The sequence below is a fragment of the Somniosus microcephalus genome, chromosome 23 (assembly GCF_052327205.1).
Source record: "Somniosus microcephalus isolate GS21.2 chromosome 23, FLI_Smic_1.0, whole genome shotgun sequence".
Classification (NCBI taxonomy): Eukaryota; Metazoa; Chordata; class Chondrichthyes; order Squaliformes; family Somniosidae; genus Somniosus; species Somniosus microcephalus.
The window spans coordinates 29,026,196-29,050,297 of record NC_141009.1 but is presented as its reverse complement, the minus strand read 5'-3'; the positions used below and the strand labels follow the sequence as shown (position 1 = coordinate 29,050,297).

The following is a 24,102-nucleotide window of genomic DNA, read 5'->3' as shown; positions in this document are numbered from 1 at the left end:
CGGTTTAACGTCTCATCCGAAAGACAGCACCTCTGACAGGGCAACGCTCCCTCAGCACTGCACTGGAGTGTCAGCCTAGAATTTGTGCTCAAGTCTCTGGAGTGGGACTTGAATCCACAACCTTCTGACTCATTGGCGAGAGTGCTGCCCACTGAGCCATGGCAAAACTGAGCTCTAAAAAAAAGAGAAAATTCTGTACTTTCCCTAGAATTAGTAACAACATGAACTGATTTTTGAAAATAATCACAAAGGTTTTCTTTTAGGCCTACAAAACGTTACTGAAACCATTAAAAAAAAATTTAAGCTTTCGCCTTCTGTTCTTAGAAGTTATGGTAAATTAAATTCGGATTATTGAAATTCTTAAAACACACACCCGCAGATCTGAAACAAGTTTAGAAGTCTGAGGCTTTCTTGTTGCAACTTAAGCTCTTCTTTCCAATGGAATAGAAGATTTCTCTTGTAGGTCTACAAGAATGTGCACACTATTTGAAGCCCATCAAGTTACTAGGGTAGGGTGTTCATTTTTTGCTGATGTTGCAGAACATTTTCCTTTGTAACTTATTCAATTTTGTATGTTAGGCTTTTAGCTGAATATTAATAACTAAACCTCAGGACAGCAGCGCATCTCCAAGTGTTATGTTTCAATGCTTTTGTGCACTTGCAGCACTGCCATATATATATATAAAAATAAATAAATAAATATTCTTGTGACAGTATCTTCGGAGATTGACAACAGTTAACGGAGTCATTAAAGTTTCTGTACAAGTACAGTTGTGGGGAACACAAATGTACACCTCTAATAAATAATGGAGAAAAAACAGAGAGATTACACAGGAGAATCATTACTTTTATTACTTTCGAGTCCCATGGCATCACTGTCAGTTTACAATTCCATTCCGCCATCTTAATTACAAAAATCATTTGTTCACAGTCGTATGAGTCAGAACCAATAACAGAACACAAAAATAATATTGCACTGAATCTCAGCCCTGCTGTTTCTGTGCTATGCAATTTTTACTAGTAGTAAATCGTGCAGTGAACCAATATCTACATACTTTTGATTCCAATTCTCTTCAGAAACCAAACAAAACAGTGTCTTTGGACACAGAAGTGCAGAAACCTGTATATACAACCAACTTTGGCAAAGTAGCCATGAATAAAGAACTCTTGAAGCTCGGGGAGGGGGGTGGGTGCGTAGAAGCATGACAATGCTTAAATAAACCTGCCTTTTGCATTTTCGGAACAACTTTAATGATACTTTTTTTTTTTTTGAACGAATTGTACAGAACATCTGGCTGATTTTTATATTTCTGGATGGATCTTTTAAAAATGTTCGACTGAGAATTATAGTGTCAGTAAGCTTCTACTATAAAATAACAGATCCCTAAATACGAAAACCATGGGCCCTCCATAATACTTGAGGAAAAACTGCTAATAGCAGTTATTAAGATTAAAGTGTCACTGGGGCCTCGGTTACAAATACTAGATGTACTATTACTCCAATCACAAATAAACACATACTAGCTATTGGTTATTGCCAATGCCAGCTGAAATTCACTGTAGATATACTTATATCTGCAGTTCGTCTAGATTTAAGCTCAGTGGAAAACCTTCGCAGTCACTTACTAATGCTGCGTTGCTGTCATAAATACGTTAAGTAAACCCTTAAGGGAGAATTGAAAGTTTTGACCGCACACTTTAAAATTCAATACATAAAACACATATTCACGGTATTACTGAGAAATATATTAAAACAGAAAAGAGATGCATAGAACAAAACTGCACACCTGACAAGCACTGCTGTAACAGAAATATTCTTTACAGTATCTCCAGGAACTTGGTACACTTATTTAGCAGCAACTTATTTGGCCAAGTTACAAAAGCAATGTGTAAGCTTCGACAAGTATCCCAAAACAAGCTACATCATATTGTACAATGCCAGGGAGTCGCTATTATCATAGTAAGGAATTTCTGCAGCGATTTAGTGTGGATAAATCAAACAGGTTCACTAACATAGACGCTATTTTGTATATTAATCTTCAGACTATCACAGCATTTTACATTCCACAAGTGTTTGAGGCACAAGTTAAGAAAGAATGTTAATTCTCAGGAAATGTGTGTACCACGGCCAATGTGAGAACTAATAAAAGTAACTACCATATCACACTACACACTGAATGACCCGTTTAGCTGGGTTTTCCAAAAGTAAGTATCAGATTATTTAGAATGTAAAGTCTAATTCAAACATTTAAATTCTGCATCTATTATGTCTAAGTATCCCAGATCTTATAGGCATGTATAAAAGTTCCTTGAGACCAATTATTTATCTAGAAGCTTACATAAGGTTTACTTTGTGAGGAGAGATTTTCACACTGATTCCTTGCTTTAATATGTATCCACAATAAGCGTGAATAGAAATGAACAATGATGTGAATATAAAATGTGCATTAGTATTGAACTGTAGCACCGTAACCTTTTGTGGTTTCATGAACATTTTAAGTTGCATTATGGCCACAATACTCATTTTCACAATAGCTAGTTCATAAACCTAAAACTGAGTAAATTTTCATCGCTATTTTATGTGCTAATAATACACGAGAAAGAATTTTGGCCATGAAGGCAAGCTCTTTGTACAATTGCAGAGTACCCATGCCAACAAAGCTACTCCCATTGTTATCATTGGTATGCCATGTTCCAGTGCAAAATATGCAATGTAAAACACTAACAGAAAACCACTGAGCAGTTATCTGTATGTTTATCTTAGTGACTTTGTGCCATAATTTCTAGCTATTAAAGTTTGAACATTCCATTGACATCTCAACAAGTTACCTATGTCTTAAGCTACCAAAAATACCACTTCAGTTATTTGCAGGTTCTGTAATTAAATTAAAATGAAGGTTTGGGTGCTTGTGTTATTGGCAACCATCACTTGCAAGACAGATCAATTAGTATTTCAAGCTTCTTGAGCAATATGTGTGAAAATACTTGATGAAAAACAGTTTAAAAATGAAAAGAAAATATTAAAAGTTGGATACTGCTTGGGCTTGTTGACTAATGAAAAGGAAAAGGATACCTTTAAAATCACAATAAACATCAACTTATTTTTGAAGGAGAAACATACTTTATATACTGACAAGATAAATGTTTAAATTCCTTTATTTTGTGGTGCTTGTTTCACGTGATCACAATCCTACTTTGATCCTTACCCTATAAATGATTGGAACTGGTTTGTGTAGAGGTTGTGTAATGAAATGTAATGGCATTCTTGCATATTATTCTCAGAGCTTTTATCAACTGAAGAAACTGTGTGTGTGCGCGCGTGTGTGTGTATATATGAGAGTCATCAACCATGTTACTTTTACACACCCAGTGGATACCCCTCGCATGGCATTGCTGGAGACCTGTGATTTGGTCACCTCACCTTTTGGGCACAGGAGGTTCATTGCCTGGAGGACTGCAAGAAGAAGTAGTAGTTCTAAAGCTTAACAAAAGTGTCAGCAATCGAAGGCGAACATCTCTTGATGGAACAGACCTACCAGTGAGAGTGGGACAATAGCAACAGTCGCAGTTTTATCGAGGAAACGTGCAAAATGACTCAAATCTTTCTGAAATAATGATTTCTGAAACATTTAAACTATTGACTGATTAGGTCAAAATGGAGGAAAACAGACACTGCACAGAGGGTGTAACGTGTGTAACACATAAATATACGGCAGTTTATAAATACTGAATTTTTCACTCTTATCAAATCCAGGAAGTGGAACTTTTGGATTGCATCCATGATCAATGACATCACTCGCAAGAATAAAAATAAAGTGTATGACAACTGAAAGAATTCCATCTTACCCATGACTTTGAAACTTGGTTCAGCTTGGACTTATTATTGACAATAATAGAATGACTTACGGGAACCTTAGAAGATGCAGTATTTCTAATCAACATTGCATTGTATTTGTCCAGCAAGTTACAGAAACAAACGTGAAACAGGTCAAATCTGGTTTGAAATACTTAGCTTTTAGATTGTAAATTTAGCCTTTGAATCCCTTTTCGCCAACTGTACCATCCAAGAAAAGCAGAATTAAGTCAGAAATGATCAATGAATGCCAGCTGAATGAGCCCTTTTAAATTCATTAACATTGGGCAGAAGAAAAATAAATTAAAAGAAACAGTGCCAGGTGTATTAACAAACTTTCCCTTCACAAAAATCTGTAAACATGTCCTAATATGAATGCTAATTGGATACATGGCTTGACAGAGATTCCCAAGAATAGATTTCTTTTCAGGCAACTTTAATGTATGGCATAATGGCACCAAAGTAATGCTTAACTGTAGTAGACTAAAATGGGCTAAAATCCAGTCAAATCAATGGTAGAGCATAAGATTTTATAAGAATCTGAGGAAGTACAAAGCCATTATTTTCCTTTAATGATCACCAAAAGAGAGTTTGGAAAAAGCCGTGAGAGAACAATCATGTTGGCGTAAATCAAGAAGTGGAAATAAGTAGTCTGCATGAATTAAAAGCCTGTTAAGAGTTCAAGAATTTCACCTACGTGCCTCGTGAGGACTGACAATAATTTGGAGGAGGACCCACCCGACTCCCACTTCCTGCTGCCCAGTGCATTGGTACTTTTGTTGGAACAGCTTGTGGTAAAAACAGGCTTGCAGCATTTATATCCAAGTTATAGAACGGCTGCAAGAGCTTCGTTCCATTTGGACTGCAAGGCATATTATGTCAACCAGTATAATACTCAGTCAAAGTTGCTCGTTATTAACAACACTAGTAGTAGCTGTACATGAGATTTTTTTTTTTTTTTTATAAACAGATCTAATTATCCATTAGCCTAGGCACAATCAATAGACACAGCATTTGTCTCACAGCAAAGCCAATGTAAATACTTTACTAACGAGACTGAATTACAGCAGCAGCACTGAGCTGTGAGAGAAACGCATGATATAGCTGTATACTAAATTACCTTGCTTCCTTTTTGGTTTCATCCACACACATTTACATTAAATACACAATACTTTATCATAATTAACTCTTTCAAAAAAAATTCATGTTCAGGAGGCATTGATTTTACTCTTTGTGATGTCATGGTAGGAAAACTCAATGCTTGATAAAATTTAGATAAATATAGCATTCATTTTATGATATCCCGTATAATTGTCAAAAATACTACAGGATCAAGAGCACTAAAGTAGAAAGATGTAGCAAAATTAATACCTACACTGACAGCTATAAGGTGTGGTACCTAATGGCCTTAGCATGATGCAAAAGTTTAGATTCAGTGCTGAGGAATAGTGAGCTGCAAGATCAGTACATTAATATTAGTGACTTACATATCAATGACGTCATTGAGTTTACAAAAAGAAAAATCAGAAATCAAGGAAACAAGGCAACCTCTATCTGAGTTTCAGCAATTGTTCCAGGAGTGTTTACAGGAAAACAACTGCAAAAGTCACGATTAATCACCAAACAGAACAGACCACATGCAAGCCATGATAAATGGCTTGCTGTAGGTTTTAAGTATAGTGTAGTAGCTCCTCGCTATAACATTTTTGGATACAATATGCATTCATTATGGTTCTCTAGCCATTAGAGAAACCATACAAAACACCCTCTTGTATAATGCACCCCCTGCTAGAAGATACTTTTTTGTGTGGCATCCAAAGGCAGCAGTATAAAGAAGCTCTACTGTCACTCAATTATTAGAACATTTTGTTTTCTGTTTTTATTCAAAGGTCTCCCATTTCTTCCTGAGCTGGTCCACTCTACTTTGTGATGGTGCTGCCTCCTTCTTTGTTGCAGTAAGCAAATCTGCAAATGGATCTTGAGCCTCCCCAGGGTTGGATGGTTGTAATATTCTTTCAAGACCTTTGGAAGGCTTTGGCGGGACTAATGGTGGCTCAGTCAAATTTTTTGCAGCACCACCCACCACTGGATTGGAATCGGACACATTTGTACTTGCTTTTCCTGCTGTTTTTGTGTAGCTTAAACCACCGAGGCTTGCTGAGGAGACTGCACTTTGCTGAATAAAAGTACCAGACTGAGGGGTGGCTGTGGGCTGGTTGTACAAGTGGTGAAGGGAAGGCGCTGAATAGTTCCTATGAGGCATTTGGGGTTGGAAGAAACCTGAATTTGAAGGCAAAAAGCTTGAGACAAAAGCAGACGCTGCAGGTGGAGCAAAATGACTTGCAGGGGCCTGTGTCTGAGGAAACTGGAGAGCTGCTGGCATTGTTTGAGAAAAGGGATAGGACGGTGGCTGTGGAAACTGCGCCACTGGTGCTGGGCTGGGGGTTGAGTATCCTCGGGTTTGGCTGAATTGTAAGGAAGCTGGTGGAGTACTAATTCCAAGGTCAGTTCCTGGTGGAGCAAAACCAGTAGAAGCAGGAGTTGAAGACAAAGACGGTGCAGGTGCTAATGAACCTTTGGGACCTGGAGATTGGCTCCTGTCAAGGCTAGAACTGGCACTCAGTGGATCCAAAAGACTCAAGAGATCGTTTCTGCTATCCGTTTCTACGCTGACTTTAATAGGTTTCAGGATATCAACAGCACATGAACTTAACAGAGGCTGAGGAGACGAAGTCAATGATTGTCTTAAGTCTGGTGCTTGGGGTTTCTTTTCAGCTCCAATTGATTCTTGTAACATCTCTGGAACCGAGCCAGTGCTGGACACGGTTGTATCTTGTTTAGAGCTATCCTGTAATACTGTGGATACTTGATTAACTCCAGGAAATGCCTGCTGTTTGACTCCTCGACTAACAGCTACTGGAGGTGGAAGCACGATTCCCTTTTCTGTAGACTTCCTGCCATGAGGCCTTGGGATTGTAATGCTGCCTTGCCCACTCGCAATTAGATCTGATGTAGGCACTGAACTGTCCCTGTTCGAAACCTCTGGATCAGTCTCAGTGAAGAAACTTCCAAAGTGAATGCTGCCAGAAGATGAACCATTGATGGACTTAATATTTAAAGCCATGTCATCGTGGCCCATGCTCCAATGTTTTGCATGAGGCAGAGTATGATGCAGTCCTGCTGACATGGTCTTGCTCTTCTCAGCCGATGTCATTACTTTCCACTGCAAAGATACATACAATGAAAAAGTAACATACATGCATTTTTGAATACCAAGAGTGTATTGTCATAATTCAGTGGAACTAGGGCTTTGAAACGAACACTAAGGTTGGCATGCATCTGCACACAGGTTAAAACATGTTACAGGAAACTTTGGTTTATCTGGAAGTTGTATGTCCGGAAACCTCGATCTAACGGCAGAAATCAGCAGCCGTTTTGGTTAGGTTTTTTTCCTTCTCCTAGCTTTTTTTTTAATAGTCAGGCTCTGGAAAGCGTCTCTGTAGCTTAGCAACAGCTTCAGAGACGCTTCCAAGGTACGGGCTGAGTGTTTACAAGCTGTTGCTAAGCAACAGTGTTTGCTGTCAGATACGGAGATGAAAACCTCCGTATCCTTCAACATTAGCGCTGGTCTATCCGGAAGTTTTGATAGATCGGCAGCAGCTCGGTCCCGCCGGTGCCGGATATCGCGAAGTTTCCTGTAAATTGATTTATACATTTTCTGGGCAATATTGCAGATTACAAAAATGCAGTAAATAAAGTCTTATGGGCTAATTATGCTCCCAAGCAGTTTCTGATGCTCATCAACACAAACCATATAACTCAGGATTCTGACTGACATAACCCAATGTACTAATACTGACAAACCTTTTCAGCTTTCAAAACATAGACATGGATGGACTATGGACATAGTTTCTTTCTATGACATCATTGATAAATTTCACCAGTTCTCAGTTGGGCTTATTGCTGGAAATAAATACAATTTACCTGCCGGTTAGCAAGTAGGACTTATTTTTAAAGACCCTGTCTAGATGAACTTTTCACTCACCATCAAGCTACAGGAAACTTTCGATTTACCGGCACCTAAATAACCGGAAATCTCGGTTAACCGGCAAAATTCAGGAGTAGGTTCAGGTAAGTTTTATTACTTGCCTTCCTCGATCTGTTGCTGTGCAAGGGTGTGGCTGCAGCTGTTGCTAAGCTACAGAGACGCTTGGAACTTGTGGCCATTGTTCTGAACCTGTTGCTAAGCAACAGGGTTTGTTGCTTTATACGGAGCTCTCAGCTCCGTATCTTTTACTATAGCTTTCGGTTATCCGGAATTTTTGATGAACCGGCACCACGTCGGTCCCGGATAAAAAAAAGTTTCCTGTACTTGAAATTAACCTATGGAATGGAATTTAAAAAGAAACAATGCACAACTTTGATGAGGAGGGTGAGCTGGCCAGTGGGATCGGGAGGATCTGCACCAGCCCACAAGAAACAAGAGCTGCTATGTTTTTCAGTTAGCTACAGCTGCAAGTTCAACCAGTTAGAAAGTAGAGCCATTGATCTTTAATCAGGATGTTGCATGGCGTTTGTCAATGCTGGACAAGGTACAAGAAAGTTTCTCATCACAAAGGCAAGTCTTCAACCTCTCTCCAGTTTACTGATGCTACTAAAGCTGTTACTCCTTAGGACCTTCCTCTCGTTTATTCTAAGTTCCAAATACACTGTCTTACACACCCTCCTTTTCTCTGCATCTTCATTGTGTTAAAATTAACACTCAAAACTCCAGGATCCTTTTATAACTTATTCTCTCTCAGAACCACAGAATTTCTTCAATCTCTTGATCTTTATTTGATTCTACAATTTTACAGGCTTTTAAAGCTCAAGTGTATAATCATATGATCACAGCTTCTCAATTTTACTACTTTTTTTTCAATTTTGGTCTCTAGAGCACAAATGGGCCTTGACGCTGCACCTTTTTTTCCCATTTAAAAACAAAATTTTCCTGTCTGCTGAGTCATAGTTCACCATCATCAGGACAATGTAGGTGCATGAAAAATATAGTTATGATGGGACGGTCAAATAATATAGAAACAGTACAAAATCATTTGCACAAACCTGATGTCCAAAAGGATTTTCGATTTCTTCCTCTTTCGGTGTCCTCAGATCTTCCATACTTTTGGCTTGGCTGAGGGGCTGGTGTTGTGAGGTTACCTTTATACTGCTGAAAATGTCATCCAATAAATTCACATCCATATTCCTGCTTGGTACTGAGAGGCTGGAAAAGATAGTATGACCGTGCCTTTTCTCTGTACTCAAAGCCTCTCCATCAGCTATATCAGACTCCTTTAAAGTTTTATATGGTTGAGGCCTGGTAATTGGGTGAAAAAAAAAACAATTAGGTTTGTACCTAAAGGAATGAAGCACACTTGGTTAAACAATTTCATATTTGCTGTTATAAAAAGCTGTGAAATGCAAAGTCAAACCTCATTAACACAGAACGCAAAGCACAGTTATTTTGTTGTCCTAGCTGCCATGATGCTAAATATTGATTCCGGGTTTCGTGACAACATATAATAGGTTTCAATGTTATGCATTGTGCCACTGCGAGAATGCAAGTTTGTACGTAATTTTAGTCCAGCACCGCTTTCCGGTGGAACCCAGTCCATTATGCTAACTGCTCGACTTGTAAAAAAGGTATCAATAGTCTGGTTTGTAGTTAACATAAGAACATAAGACGTAGGAGGAGGAGTAGGTTATTTGGCCCCTCGAGCCTGCTCCGCCATTCAGTAAGATCATGGCTGATCTGATCTTGGCCTCAACTCCATTTCCCTGCCCGCTCCCCATAACCCTTGACCTCCCTTGCCTTTCAAACATCTGTCTATCTCCACCTTAAATATATTCAATAACCCAGCCTCCACAGCTCTCTGGGGAAGAAAATTCCAAAGATTCACGACCCTCAGAGAAGAAATTCCTCCTCATTTCCGATTTAAAAGGGTGCCCCCCCTTATTCTGAAATTATGCCCCCTTAGTTCTAGATTCCCCCACGAGGGGAAACATCCTCTCTGCTATAAATGATCTTGATTTTTAAAGTTACATTTTTCAAAAATGTTGTTTTCTTAAATTATTCTTAAACTTAAAGAATTCCTTAAGTAATTCTTAAAATAGCCTAAAAGGTTTTTTTTAATGGCTTGTTTGTAGCACTAATTATTTTGTTCATTTAGTCCACCCTCAGAAGAAATGTACGATCTGTGACCTGGAGCCAGTTTCTTGGTCGAGGTAAACTCTGATCTCCAATCAAGCAGACTAATATTACAATTGACAGACTGGACACTTCAGCAGCACACACAGTGTTGGAGTCAACCTATTACATTCTCTCACACTGGCTGAATCACTGCTGCAAGACTTTCTACCTTGGACTAAGAAGATATTAGTTTAATTCCTCAATCCTGCTAAAGGAATTGCCAAGATTTACTAGAGAGAAATGAAAGACAGCTCAAAGGACCTTCTGATCATTAAACACTCTCCATACATACAGTACAACTCACCGTGAAAGGTAAATCAAAAGCAATTTAAAACAAAATGACATATTAATAGCCTGCAGAGAATACTCAGAGGGGAACAGCGTTATATAGAGCTCATTCCATTCAAGAGGAAGACCTCAAGTGAATTGTCTCAAAGAATAAAGCATTATTCCACAACTCTCCACTAATTTGTAATATGTCAAAAATGTTATTATTCAGAGAAATGCAAAGTCATAACAATTGCTTAGAAAGTTATTGTTGTGCGTACGAATATCGAGATTCAGGTGATTTTTGTGATGTTTTGGTCTGTTATCCAAAAACTTAACTGGGTTCATTGTGTTACCACCTTGATAGAAACCTCACAAAAGTGCCACCTGCTGGTCTATCACATTAATGAGAACTGGCAGTGCTTTCACCACAAGTCAGAGTCACTTCAACTGTTCTAGCATAGCACTGTGATTGAAGTACACAGCTAACTGGTCCGCCTTCAAAAGACATCCATCCTAGTCCCTGGATGCCAATTCCGATGCAAAAATACAATTAAAAAGTTTAGCATTGGTCTGAATTCCCAGCCCAGGGTGAACCCAGCAGTTGTCAATCAAGCTGGTCTTTTCTGGCTGGAACAGCCAATATGGTGCATCACCTGGTGGTTGCTTTTTGACTGGCAAAACGAGGGCCCTTAAAATATTATTTACTTGTTATAGTATTTCAGGCAGTGAGAGGAAGAAAAGAAACCAGAAGAAAAATTCCACTTTAAACTCTCAAACCAACAGAAAATATAAAAGCAGTATAGCTTTAAAATATGTTCTTAGTATTTTTTGATAGTTCAAGATTTATTTTTGATAGTTCAAGATAAAAGAGAGTTATAATGCTGGAAAGTGTGATCTATTGACTAAATGCTCACTAGATTATAGACAAACACATCCATGCCTTTGTTCTACTGTCATGAAATAATCATTGGCAAATTCCTGGTTTACAAATGTTAGATTAGCATCACTGTACTGTGGTTTCCACAGTTACAAGATTAAGTAAAATATCTGCCGTGTACAAATCTGTGACTGTATGATCAATATAAACAGCTGCCTCATAATACTGTAAGGCTACAAAACATTTAGGGTTTGGAAAACCTACCAAGAGAATGCAATAGCCTATAATAGACATTTAATATATGTGGCCTGCTATTTTTTCTCAAATCTAGACAGCTATGTATTTAAAGAGATACATACTGTGGAAACCACATACAATGCTAAATACAGTGCATTCAATTATAAAGAAGTCATGCACAAGTTTCGCAAGCAATAGAATATAAATGAAAGAGTCAGTAGACCATTCAAAAGGAGTGAAGAGAAAGTTTTCAGAGAAGGCAGATATAGAGTTCTCTTCATGGTGAAGTTCATCATCAGAGGAATCCTCAGAAAGGAAGACTGTATAGTGCCGTGTGGGTCTTACGATGCTGAAGAAAACAGGAAGAAAATGTAAATTTACTCACTGAGGCGCAAAAGGCTGAAAAATCACTGTATACATATACAGACCATCTCAGGATTAGAGATTCTAAAGCACCAACTTTCAAACCACACTGTAATTCAGGAATAGGTTCGATGGAGCACAGACATATGCTTTTCATGTTGGGTTACTAATATTTATAGTATAATATAGCTACTTTTTTGTTTTCTGGCGTTATTTTAAGACATAGAAATCTAGAGAATTGAGGTCTTGGAAAAGGGGTTGCAGAAGTTGACAGATTAAAGGAGCAGGACCTCAAGGGTAATAATGTCAGGATTATTCCAAATTTTCCTTAGTGGGTGATGTGGCAGAATATTTATTCTTAATTAAATAATTCCTCACATTCTGGTTACTTAATAAAAAATATTTATGCTTCAATGAAAGAGTACTGTTTTACACGACCCTGGCAGACAGGTAATCAAGAATTCGCAGGGTTTCATTTCTGATCAAGTTTTATAGGGTCACTGATAATTACAACCATCAGTTTTGCTATTTCTATGTGTAAGATTTATTACACAATCTATGTAGTAAATACTGGTGACGTTTTATAAGGAATTAGACCTATATATTGCAGGCAATTCCCCACCCCCCCCTTTCATGCCAACACACCTACATGAGTGAGAGAAGAGGCCACTCATCTTGGACCACAAAGCCACAACTGTCAGTACAAATCAAGAGAGTCCGGAGAGTCTCGCCAAGCAGCTGGAAGAGGACTCTTGATAAACTCATCACATGCATCGCCAGATCCGGAGTTCAAACGCCGAATGCAGCAGAAGCCGCAAGGACAGTGATATAAAACGATTGCTCCGTCGCTGCTTGCTTTTCTCTGCAGTTTCTAACCTGTGATTTCTGTACGATTCAGGAGGGCGGCCACACATTTTCACACAATCAAAATCAACGAAGATTTGATTAAACTGCAAATTCTGCAGCGCATGGCCACAATAGTGAAAAATATTCTACGACAGAAGAGAAAAGATGCTGGGCTTGAATATTACTTAAGCTTGATAAATTATTTGGGAAATATTTCAGTTATGTGAAGAGACTGCAGAAGCTGGGATGGCTCGCCTTAGAGCAGAGAAGGTTAAGGGGAGATTTAATAGGTGTTCAAAATTATGAGGGGTTTTGATAGAGTAGATTGGAAGAAACGGTTTGCACTGGCAGGAGGGTCGGTAACCAGCGGACACACAGATTTACAGTAACTGGCAACAGAACCAGAGGCGCGATCAGGAAACATTTTTATACGCGTTATGATGATCTGGAATGCACTGCCTGAAAGGGTGGTGGAAACAGATTCAATAGTAACTTTCAAAAGGGAATTGGAAAAATATTTGAAGGGGGGAAAAAAACTGCATGGCTACGGGGAAAGCGACTAATTGGATAGCTCTTTCAAAGGGCCGGCACGGGAACAATGGGCCAAATAGTCTCCTTCTGTGCGGCACGATTCTGTGAAATGTCAAATCTGAGTGCGATACACTAGGGTTAGAAACAAACTTTTGTTAAGAGATGAAGGCCGGGAAATTCCTCGCAGCTGCTCCTGCTCTGCTGGCGTTACTTCGCCGGAGGATCAGGAGCAGTTCAAGGAATCGTCCAGCCAAAGGAAACCAGTGAACCATCAAACTTTTATTAGCTTTATATCTAAAGCTATATATATCATTGCGTCTTTTCTGAAAACAGAAACCGTGTGACTGGCAGATGGCTTTGGTTACAATTCAGATTTTTTTGTAACTGTACATCTCCGATAACACAGATTCATTGTTGTGCTTATCAAGTGGCATATCTAAGGGTTGTTAACGATAAAACGCACACGTCTAGGGTTTGGAATCCCAGATGCCTTGTGCAATCTCAGAATTTGACGATTCAATGTCATATTGCAGGATAATGATCAGAATTCAATGCAACGGTGCGTGGGGCAAGAGAATTTATATGGTGTTTACTTCTTTTTCATTCGGAAATAACTTTTTAAAGTATAATTGCTTATGCAAGGACACTGAAATAAGCAGAAAGCCCTGCAAACAGGTATCATTATTTACATTTTTAATTGCAGGTTTTCTGCGTCACATCACAGGCACGGTTGTCAAATCATGGAACAGGAGCAAAAGGCTTCACCCTGTTGAATTACTAGGTGGTAAACATCTTGCCTGATTATTTGTAAAATGCCTGAAGGAAGTAAAGTGTCCCCATATAGACATCACGAACATCGACAGAAAAGGAAAAATGAAATGGAATTCTGCCAAGTGTAGCACTAAATATATTTCTCATGCGGGAACACATTATACAAAGATTCAACAATGCTGATAATAACAAATCTGCTGTGTTTATAAAAAGGAGTTATTTCCACAATACCAAAATCACATGATTTTCCCGCTGCAAATCACAGTATTTCAGCCATGATCCCAAATTCTAATGTTGATCCCCTTATGCTGACAAGTTGGACATTTTTCACAGATGAAAACCAAGATGAAAGAAACTGTCTACATATTGTACAAAATATAGATATTTCAAGGTCGGATTACCGATATCCACATCCACTGGAGCCCCCTTTTGATTTTGGCATCTATCTGCACCCTTACATATTCTGGTCTAAGACCACCTCAGCATCATTTAACTGTCTGTAGTTCCTTCCTGATCATCCATTGTATTGTACTCTCTAAAATTTGGATGCTTGTAATTTCAATGTCTTTAGCAGGATGTGGTAATTAATTTCCTATAATTTTCCTACAGACGTCACAAATCCAGCTTTTCCACTATTAGCATCTCAGCTGCTTAGTGAACTCATTCAGACCCAATGCCAAGAAATGTTCAAAAATGGAGGTGAATACTCACAAGTAATTTGAATGCATATGTGACATAGATAAGGGGTGGTCAGGAGACAGTTCAGAGGTACAGGAAACTCTCTTTTTATCCGGCACCGACGGGGTGCCAGTTCATCAAAAATTCCAGATAACCGAGAGCTATAGTAAAAGATATGGAGAGCTCTCCTCTCCGTATACAGCAACAAACCCTGTTGCTTAGCAACAGGTGCAGAGCAATGGCCACACTATCCAAGCGTCCCTGTTGCTTAGCAACAGCTGCAGCCACACCCAATTGCACACACACAGATCGAGGAAGGCCAGTAATATGAAGTAAAACTTACCTGAACCTACTCCTGAATTTTGCCGGTTAACCGAGATTTCTGGTTATTTAGGTGCCGGTAAATCGAGAGTTTCCTGTACATGGGATTCTGCACCGACTTTGGTCTTGCGTGCAGTAGGAAACATGCACACATCTTGCCCAACTCTTTTGCATAAGTATATCACACAGCGCGATTTTAATTATCTCATACATCCAGCTGTGCCAGCAATTATCTTTTACATCTGTGTACTATTCAGTAAATAAAATCATTCATTGGTATCACTTATTCTTTTGTCAATTTCTTGTCTTATAACACGCCTGTGAAGCACCTTGGGACACTTCACTACGTTAAAGGCGCTATATAAATACAAGTAGTTGTTGTTGCATGGGAGATTTATCTCACACTCAAGATGATGGCAGTTAAAAGGGATAGCCCTATTTTTCCTCGCCAATTCGGTTTGCTCCTGGAATTGCTTCCCCTGCCGGGTACATTCCACTGGTCATCTTCCTGTACCTATTTGACAACTGTTCATGTGCGTATGGCAGCGGGATATTCAACCAGTGGGGCATCACAGTTGAACTCAATCTTGTTTTCAATGGACCGCTCCCAGCAGGGGCTGCTGGATAGTGAGCAGGGGTGGGAAGCCTGACCGATTTTACCCTCCAAGGCCAATTATCGCACCCTTGCTGCTACCTAGGATGAGATCAGCTAACTGGGCACAGACAAAAGTATGAACCTGGGATCTTTCTGGTCTGTACAGGTCAGCTACTCAGCGGATAAAATCACTGGGTCACTGCGGGAGCTTACTACTGCATCTTAATAAAACTGACATCATTCTATTGCAGTAAATAAAAATTCCTAATTTAGCGATCAATGTACATTATATATATTATAATATATATAGACATCTTAAATTCTACTGATCATATTTTCAAAAAAAAATTGATTTTCCCAGTTACTGAATTGAATCTTTACTACTTAATGACATTCTGCTACACCTTATTTCACACTTGCATATTAATAAAATGCCAGTTATATTTTTTTATATGAATTGTATAATATTTGCTATTCAGATGCATGAAGTGAAAAAAATAACGTGTTATTAACTTTCTTGATGTGAGGTAATAAAGTCCTTAGAATGAACACCTAATCTATTCCTTTGGATCCCTTTCAAACATTGACCTGCTGGGATTTATTGGCACAGTTCTCATAAGTTAGCTCAATGTCCATCATATCGACACATTTCAGAGCCAGAGCAAAAATAAAGGAAATGGACAGCAACAGGATTTGATGCATTTGAGTCATCAGTTCACGTCAAAGCTCTCAGCTCAAACAGCTTCTGGTGGCATATCGAAAGGGGTTCTCCCGATCTCCCACCATGAGTTCGACAGAAACTGGATAAACTGTGTAAGCAGCCATTTATCTGGGGTTTCTGCTGAAGTTACAGCGGGGGGACTGGGAGAACCCCTGCGGAAATTCTACCTTCCCTATTGTCATATTTGATCTTTTGGGGTAACTCCACTTCTTAGCTTCAGTGAATCAATAAAGCCAATTTTGTATTGAACTGCCAAGCCATCCTTACTATGGAGAGGCACTCCTGAATAATGACTCCTTGCCGTGACATGGTTCCTTGAGCACTGGTCACTTTCTGGTATCTTGTTCAATTGGTAATTTTTTTGTAAGTGTGAGCCCCTGATATTGAGTGCAGACAGGGTATTCCCCCTATGGACGACATCACATCTAAACCCAATCCAGTCCTGGCCTGGCCTAATGACCATTTGTGTACTTCGGGCTGGGGCTGTTGGGCAGCAATCAGCAACAGAAACCCTGGCCAATTTCCCAATTGCCTTGGAGAAAGGATGGGGATAAAATGTTGCAGCACTGCATGCTTTATATGATATGAAAGCAAGGCCCTATAGAATCATACTTCCTGACTTCAAAACTGTTATTGAAGTAAAAGTTTCAAAGCTGTTGGATGCAGTCTCTCATTTGGCACAAGGGCGGGGATCATGCACGCAACAACATTCCATGCAGTATCTCCAAGTATCGCGCCACTAAAAATGTATTGTTGTATCAGATTTAGTTTTGTATTGTTTTCGCACTCAGTACTCGAGTCCTCAGAGTTTAATTTGGTGACTTTGTTCACTCAGATGCTAAAGTGCAGTCATAGTTAAGTATTGTTCAGATTCATCACATGAATTGTCGGAAAGAACAGAAATGATATATAAACCAAAAGTGATGAACATTTCAGTAGTGTACGAATGTGTTCTAAATATTATAAACAGTTGCTTGCTTTGGGAATGCAAAACATACTGTGACTCTGAAGCTCCCTAGAGGGGACACATTGAATTTTTAAAGAAAAATGTGTTTCTTTTATTATATGTTTCTTTTGATTTCCAGAGTCCTTTAAAATGACTAGAATTATAATCTCAGCAAAAAAAACCCACATTCCTAATTAATCTGATTCAGTGGCCCATTCTGCCGTCTACCACCCGCTACCTGCTTGGATATCACAGTGAGGAAGCTGTCTGCGGAAAGGCAGGTCACAGCAAGTGCCGGTACACAGAAAACAACCACAAATAAGAAAAAAAGAGATTTTCTGTCCGTCTCAGCTCTAAACGCCATCAACTCTGCATGACTGCAGCAGCTCCTGCCTCCTAATCCCTTGGCTGAGTTACAATGTGGATGACTTGCCCCTCTATTTTAATGTCTAGTTATCATGTCCTCTGTTACTGTTAGAATGTGACAACAATGACAGCAGAGGCTGTTCCTTGTTAAATATCGTGCAACAAATACAGTCCTACAAAAACTAAGATTCGCTTCGTAGCTTATGATGGTGTGGGTTTATTTTAATGATGAGGAAGGACCACATCTTGAGGGTTCTTTTTCTGCCAGAATGCATTAAAAAAACCCAGCAAATTTCAATCAAGAGATTAGAAATGAAATGTGACAAATCCAAACGTATATAAAATAATTGACAACAGTAAGAAAAAAAAACAGGAACTTTGATTTTTTTTTGGTTTTTATTTAAAGAAGGAGCCTTGCACTCTAATATAAAGTTGTTTAAATACGGTAGCAATCTATTCTGTAGGGATATAGTGCGTGAACTCAAATAAATACACTGTTGTACACTCTATAATACCTTTTTTTGAAAGATAACTGCATAAAATATGAAGCAATATTTGTAGTCTACAGATATGCGTGAGGACGCCAGGTAACATGCCGTCTTTAGAGTCATAGAGTCATAGAGTAATACAGCACGGATAGAGGCCCTTCGGCCCATCGTGTCCATGCCGGCCATCAAGCCCTGTCTAATCTAATCCCATATTCCAGCATTTGGCCCGTAGCCTTTGGAGCACCCTACACCAAACCTCTTGTGCGTGTTCAGCTACATTGCTTGGGAATCGCTTTGTATCCTGCGGTAGCATCAAACTTCAACAATGCACTTTATGACCAACAATTGCTCTTTACCCCAGAGCGTCTCAGAGCAAGACTACCAAAAATGAATGGTCGGTTTGGGGTGGTTTTGTTCAGCAGACTTGAAATTCACAGAAGGAGATCCTGATCCTGTTCTTAATTGGGCTGCCATGATGCTTTTCAGTTGCGATCCTGAGCGGCTGACACAGAAAATGGAGCATCATTCCTTCTGCTTGGGCTGGATTCAGACCTGGTGAAGGTGAAAAGACAGTGCTTCAGAACAGCGTTCCAATGCACTGTGTCATTTGGCGCCCTTTAATCTCCTATCTAAATTTTTGATCCACAATAATTGTTTAGAATACGGCAAAATTCAGGTCTGCTTTATAATAACGAGCATATAGAGTATTAAGCTGGCTCAATGAAAAAATTCTGAACTTAAATTTCATGCAAAAGCATTTTCATGCTACTCAATAAATATTGAGGGCTAACAGCAAGTCATCTTTATATTATTCTCTGTTTAAATTTTCATTGGTTGTTGATTGAAGTATTGACATTTTCAGTGGTATTATTGCAACAAAACAAGGACAGACTATAAAATCTACTATTTCATTAAATGTTCAATTGAAGATCGTTTTAAAAAAGTAACAGCAACAAACAGGGAATTTCAAAAGTGAATGATCTCAAGTGTTTTTATTCTCATTTCGGAGCACTTGTTAAAAATAATGACCTGAGAAAATTACAAATATAGTCAAAGGTTAATTCTGAAGGCATTATAAAAACACAATCATTTTTAATTGTGTTTTCTATTGAAAATTATTCTTTTTTCCACTTCCTTTCGGTCCTCCTGTGTAATTGTAGCATCTTCTGGCTGAGGGCAGGCAGGCAAACTGCTCCTGGGCTTTTGCCAAAGCCATTCTGTAATTTCCCACTGCCTTGCGTGTCTAGGATTGTTTTTTCCACCTCTGTAGAAGTGGCTGGCCTCCAAAACTGGGAGCGTGGAATATGAGCAATCGCAGGCACGAGCTGGTGCCATATGGCTCTGTGGCATCACAATGCACCTCACTTTACTGATTGTTGCACTTGACGACATTAGGCACAAAGAATAACTCTGTGCAGCAAAGGACAGTCTTTTGCTCAAATATTTTGCCATTTCAATGTGCTTGAATCCATGGGACCTGAAGTGAAGTCAAAATGTCCTGCACTGAGTAAGCAAAGGGACAATCCGCCAATTCACATTGAAACATGGTTTGTGTTTTATTAATTTAAAGTTTATATCTTCAAAATGGAGTGAATTTTTTTTTTCTACAGCTTTTGCATCAACACATAGAAAGTCCAGTTGCCACTTATCATTTTCTTACACTGTACTCACAGCAATGTAATCCTTCACAGTAAGAGCCACTGTATTTATAGAATAACTGACGGTGAGCAGTGGGGAACCAGAACAAGTGGATCATTAGGTCCCTAAGATCACAAATAAATGACTTTGCAATGTTCTACTACTCACTTCCTCTAACTCATTCCTAAATACATATGGCAAAATAAACATTGCTCCAATATGCTGTGCCGTGGAATGATGGGGTACATTCCCACAATTACCCACATGAATCCCTGATCTGTCATATAGTCAGGAGGAAGCACCGAGTGCATGGCAACTGTTTCCATACAGAGAGCAAATGAAAATCAAAGGCGAATCAGCGTGGACTGCTCTCACTGCCTTCTTTTTCAAATGTGAACAATGAACAGTGTAAGAGGTCCTAGATAGTAAGGGATGAGCACATTAAAATTAGGGAAAGCCCTGCGTATGGTCAGGATCTCACCCTCCCTATATGACTGGAAGTCATGCAACACCAACATTATTTACTGTAAACCAATCAGCTGCCTTGGGACTTCAGTGAGTTTATCCGGCAAAGAGATAAGCTACACGGACCAGAACAATCCTAAATTCGATCCCGGTTCAGTGTTCAGTTAGCTGTGTCAGGAGGATGAGGGTGGCAATAATGGCACTATAATTGGCTTTGGTGAACCATTTGGCCAAGGTTCCTGCTCTTATCCAAAAGTGTCTGCTGGAAGTGTGCATGTATGGACATCAAGTGAGGATAGGATCATGGTACTCGCAGTTGCTCACTGTAACTGACAAAGGAAGAAAGGCTTCTATGTCTCCCCTCAATTATATTGTGTATTTGGTACTGCTTTGTAGGCATTTAGGAGAACGCTGGTGTCGAGGACTAAACATGCATCCATCAAGATTTCCATACACATAGTGATGAGGCAACAGGCATACTGCAAGGTGGCAGAAATCTGGGTAAGATCTGGTCACATAGTGGGTTAGAGATGGGCAATAAACGTGGTCTTGTCGACGCTGCCCACCGATCAAGAAAAAAAGAGATGCTGTATCATAAGAACTAGGAGCAGGAATAGGCCACTCGAGCCTGCTCCACCATTCAATAAGATCATGGCTGATCTTGGGCTCAAAGCCATTTCCCTGCCCGCTCCCCATAACCTTTCACTCCCTTATCTATATTGAGCGCCTCCCTCCCAAGTTGCTTCTGCTGATTCGCCTCTTCATCCTCCACTTCCTCCTCCTCCTCTCCCTCCTCCTGAGGTGGTGCACCAATCCCTGGTGGCAATGCCTGGGTCCTCATAATTGCAAGGTTGTGAAGCATGCAGCACACAACACTCAACAATGAAAATTGAGATTCGCTCGGGAGAGTACTGCAGGGCTCCTCCAGAGTGGTCAAGACACCGGAACCGTTGTTTCAAGACGCCGGTCGTCTGCTCAATGAGGCTCCTGGTCGCGCTATGGCTTTCATTGTATTGGAGCGCAGCAGGAGTGTTGGGGTTACATAGAAGATAGGAGCAGGAGTAGGCCATTCGGCCCCTCAAGCCTGTTCCGCCATTTAATGAGATCATGGCTGATCATCCAAATTCAGTACCCTGTCCCTGCTTTCTCCCCATATCCCTTTAGCCTTAAGAAATATATCTAACTCCTTCTTGAATATATTTAATAAGTTGGCCTCAACTGCCTTCTGTGGTAGAGAATTCCACAGGTTCACCACTTTCTGGGTGAAGAAATTCCTCCTCATCTCAGTCCTAAATGGCTTATCCCTTATCCTTAGACTGTGACCCCTGGTTCTGGACTCCCGCGCCATCGGGAACATCCTTCCTGCATCTAGTCTGTCTAGTCCTGTTAGAATTTTATAAGTTTCAATGAGATCCCCTCTCATTCTTCTAAACTCCAGCGAGTATAAGCCCAATCGACACAATCTCTCCTCATACGTCATTCCTGCCATTCCAGGTATCAGTCGGGTGAATCTTCGCTGCACTCCCTCCATGGCAAGAACATCCTTCCTCAGATAAGGCGACCAAAACTGCACACAATACTCAAGGTGTGGTCTCACCAAGGCCCTGTACAACTGCAGCATGACATCCTTGCTCCTGTACTCGAATCCTCTCGCTAGGAAGGCCAACATACCATTTGCCTTCTTAACCACCTGCTGCACCTGCATGCTTACCTTCAGCGACTGGTGCACAAGGACACCCAGGTCTTGTTGCACTTCCCCTTTCCCCAATCTATTGCCATTCAGATAATAATCTGTCTTCCTGTTTTTGCCACCAAAGTGGATTACCTCACATTTATCCCCATTATACTGCATCTGCCATGCATCTGCCCAATCACCAAACCTGTCCAAATCATACTGGAGTTTCTCTGCATTCTCCTCACAGCACACACGCCCACCCAGCTTTGTGTCGTCTGCAAAGTTGGAGATATTACATCTAGTTCCCTCGTCTAGATCATTAATATATATTGTGGATAGCTGGGGTCCTAACATTGATCACTGCGGTACCCCACTAGTCACTGCCTGCCACTTGGAAAAAGACCCGTTTATTCCAACTCTTTGCTTCCTGTCTGCCAACCAGTTCTCTATCCAAGTCAGTACCTTACCCCCAATCCCATGTGCTTTAACTTTGCACGCCAATCTCTTATGCGGGACCTTATCGAAAGCCTTCTGAAAGTCCAAATACACCACATCCACTGGTCTCCCATATCTATTCTACCAGCTACATCCTCAAAAAATTCTAGTAGATTAGTCATGCATGATTTACCTTTTGTAAATCCATGTTGACTTTATCTGATCCGGTCACTGTTTTCCAAGTGCTCTGCTATTATATCTTTTATAATGGACTCTAGCATTTTCCCCACTACCGATGTCAGGCTTATTCCGGTCTATAATTCCCCGTTTTCTCTCTACCACCTTTTTTAAATAGTGGGGTTACATTAGCTACCCTCCAATCCATGGGAACTATTCCAGAGTCTATAGAATGTTGGAAGATGACCAGCAATGCATCTACTATTTCTAGGGCCACTTCCAAGGGTACCCTAGGATGTAGATTATCAGGCCCTGGGGATTTATCGGCCTTCAATGCCATCAATTTCCCTAACACCATTTCCCTACAAATACTGATTTCATTCAATTCCTCCCTCTCATTAGACCCTATGTTCCCCGACATCTCTGGAAGGTTATTTGTGTCCTCCTTTGTGAAGACAGAACCAAAGTATGTATTGAATTGGTCTGCCAATTCTTTGTTCCCCATTATAAATTCCCCTGATTCTGACTGCAAGGGACCTACGCTTGACTTCACCAATCTTTTAAACACAGTATTGACCGCAATAAGACTGGGAACCACAGATGAGTCCAAGCACAACTCAACAAACAGGAGGGGATAGCAAGGAAGTGGAAGGCCCTGAAGGTGAAGTGACAGAAAGAGGACATGTGAATGATGTTGGCTAACTAAGAAGAAATAAGTGGAATCCTTTGATAATATCAGAACCCTAAAGAATTATGTTGCATCCTTTGATTGCTGTAAACAAACAGTGGCATACTTGAGATTAAGCATTTCACTGCAATATTGTGTTATCAAAGTTAAACAAACAATACAATTTAATGGGGACGTGAGTTTAGAAGCTAATACACCTAGAGACCAAAAGACATTTCTACCTGAAGCTAATCTCAAGATGTTGTCATAACTCTGATTCTAAGAAACATGCAAAACTCCTTTATTATGTTTAGATGCGGAACTTGCAGTTGCTCCGAGATTGGATGCTCTCCACATCTTGCTGCACTGCAGTGACCCAAGTACATTGAGTGACATTCAAGAAATATAATTGAGAGCTTTTCACTCCCATTTCCTTATAAAGCTATTCTCCTTTTAAAAAAATCCAGTCCATTCAGTCCTATTAACACTACACTGGAAAGCAAAATGAAACATTTAATTGAAATGCATCAATTAGAAAAATAGATTTTACATACTGAATGTATTAACCTCTATAGCACTTTGTCTCAAAGGAACTTGGCAGCTCATCAGGATTCATATATATTCTAAGTGGTGAATTGTTTGCAAAATATTAATGATGTTCATATAGCTTTATGTACAAGTAGTGAAAAAAATTGCTAATAAAGGATGTAAATTTTAATACATTGGGGTATATCCTTCCACTCACCTTTTTTCTAACGGAGTTCAATTATAAATTATCTGACCAGTGCAACAGAGGCCAATGTTCAGTCCTAATTAAAAATATTACAAAACCGTAGAGAAGATTGTTCTCACTGACAAATTAAAGAGCTACATGGAATAAATTATTAGTAGGTTACTATCAATTTAAAAACACAGCACTCACCAATTTCTTATACATAATCAGCGTGTGTGGA

At 39.7% G+C, this 24,102-nt stretch overlaps 1 protein-coding gene across 5 annotated transcripts in view; it reads right to left on the bottom strand.

Moving 5' to 3' along the window:
• Positions 1 to 826: 826 nt before the first annotated feature.
• Positions 827 to 24,102, bottom strand: part of dennd1a (DENN/MADD domain containing 1A) — a 517,876-nt gene continuing 494,600 nt past the window's right edge. For 3 of the 5 annotated variants that reach the window (XM_085965678.1, XM_085965676.1, XM_085965677.1), the window contains 3 exons: positions 11,690 to 11,815; positions 8,957 to 9,209; positions 827 to 7,076 (listed from right to left, as the gene is read on the bottom strand). In XM_085965678.1, coding sequence (XP_085821804.1) covers positions 5,733 to 7,076; positions 8,957 to 9,209; positions 11,690 to 11,815 — 1,723 coding nt within the window. In that variant the 3' untranslated portion in view covers positions 827 to 5,732. The remainder of the gene's footprint in view (positions 7,077 to 8,956; positions 9,210 to 11,689; positions 11,816 to 24,102) is intronic. The other 2 variants (XM_085965679.1, XM_085965680.1) reach the window with 1 other exon arrangement.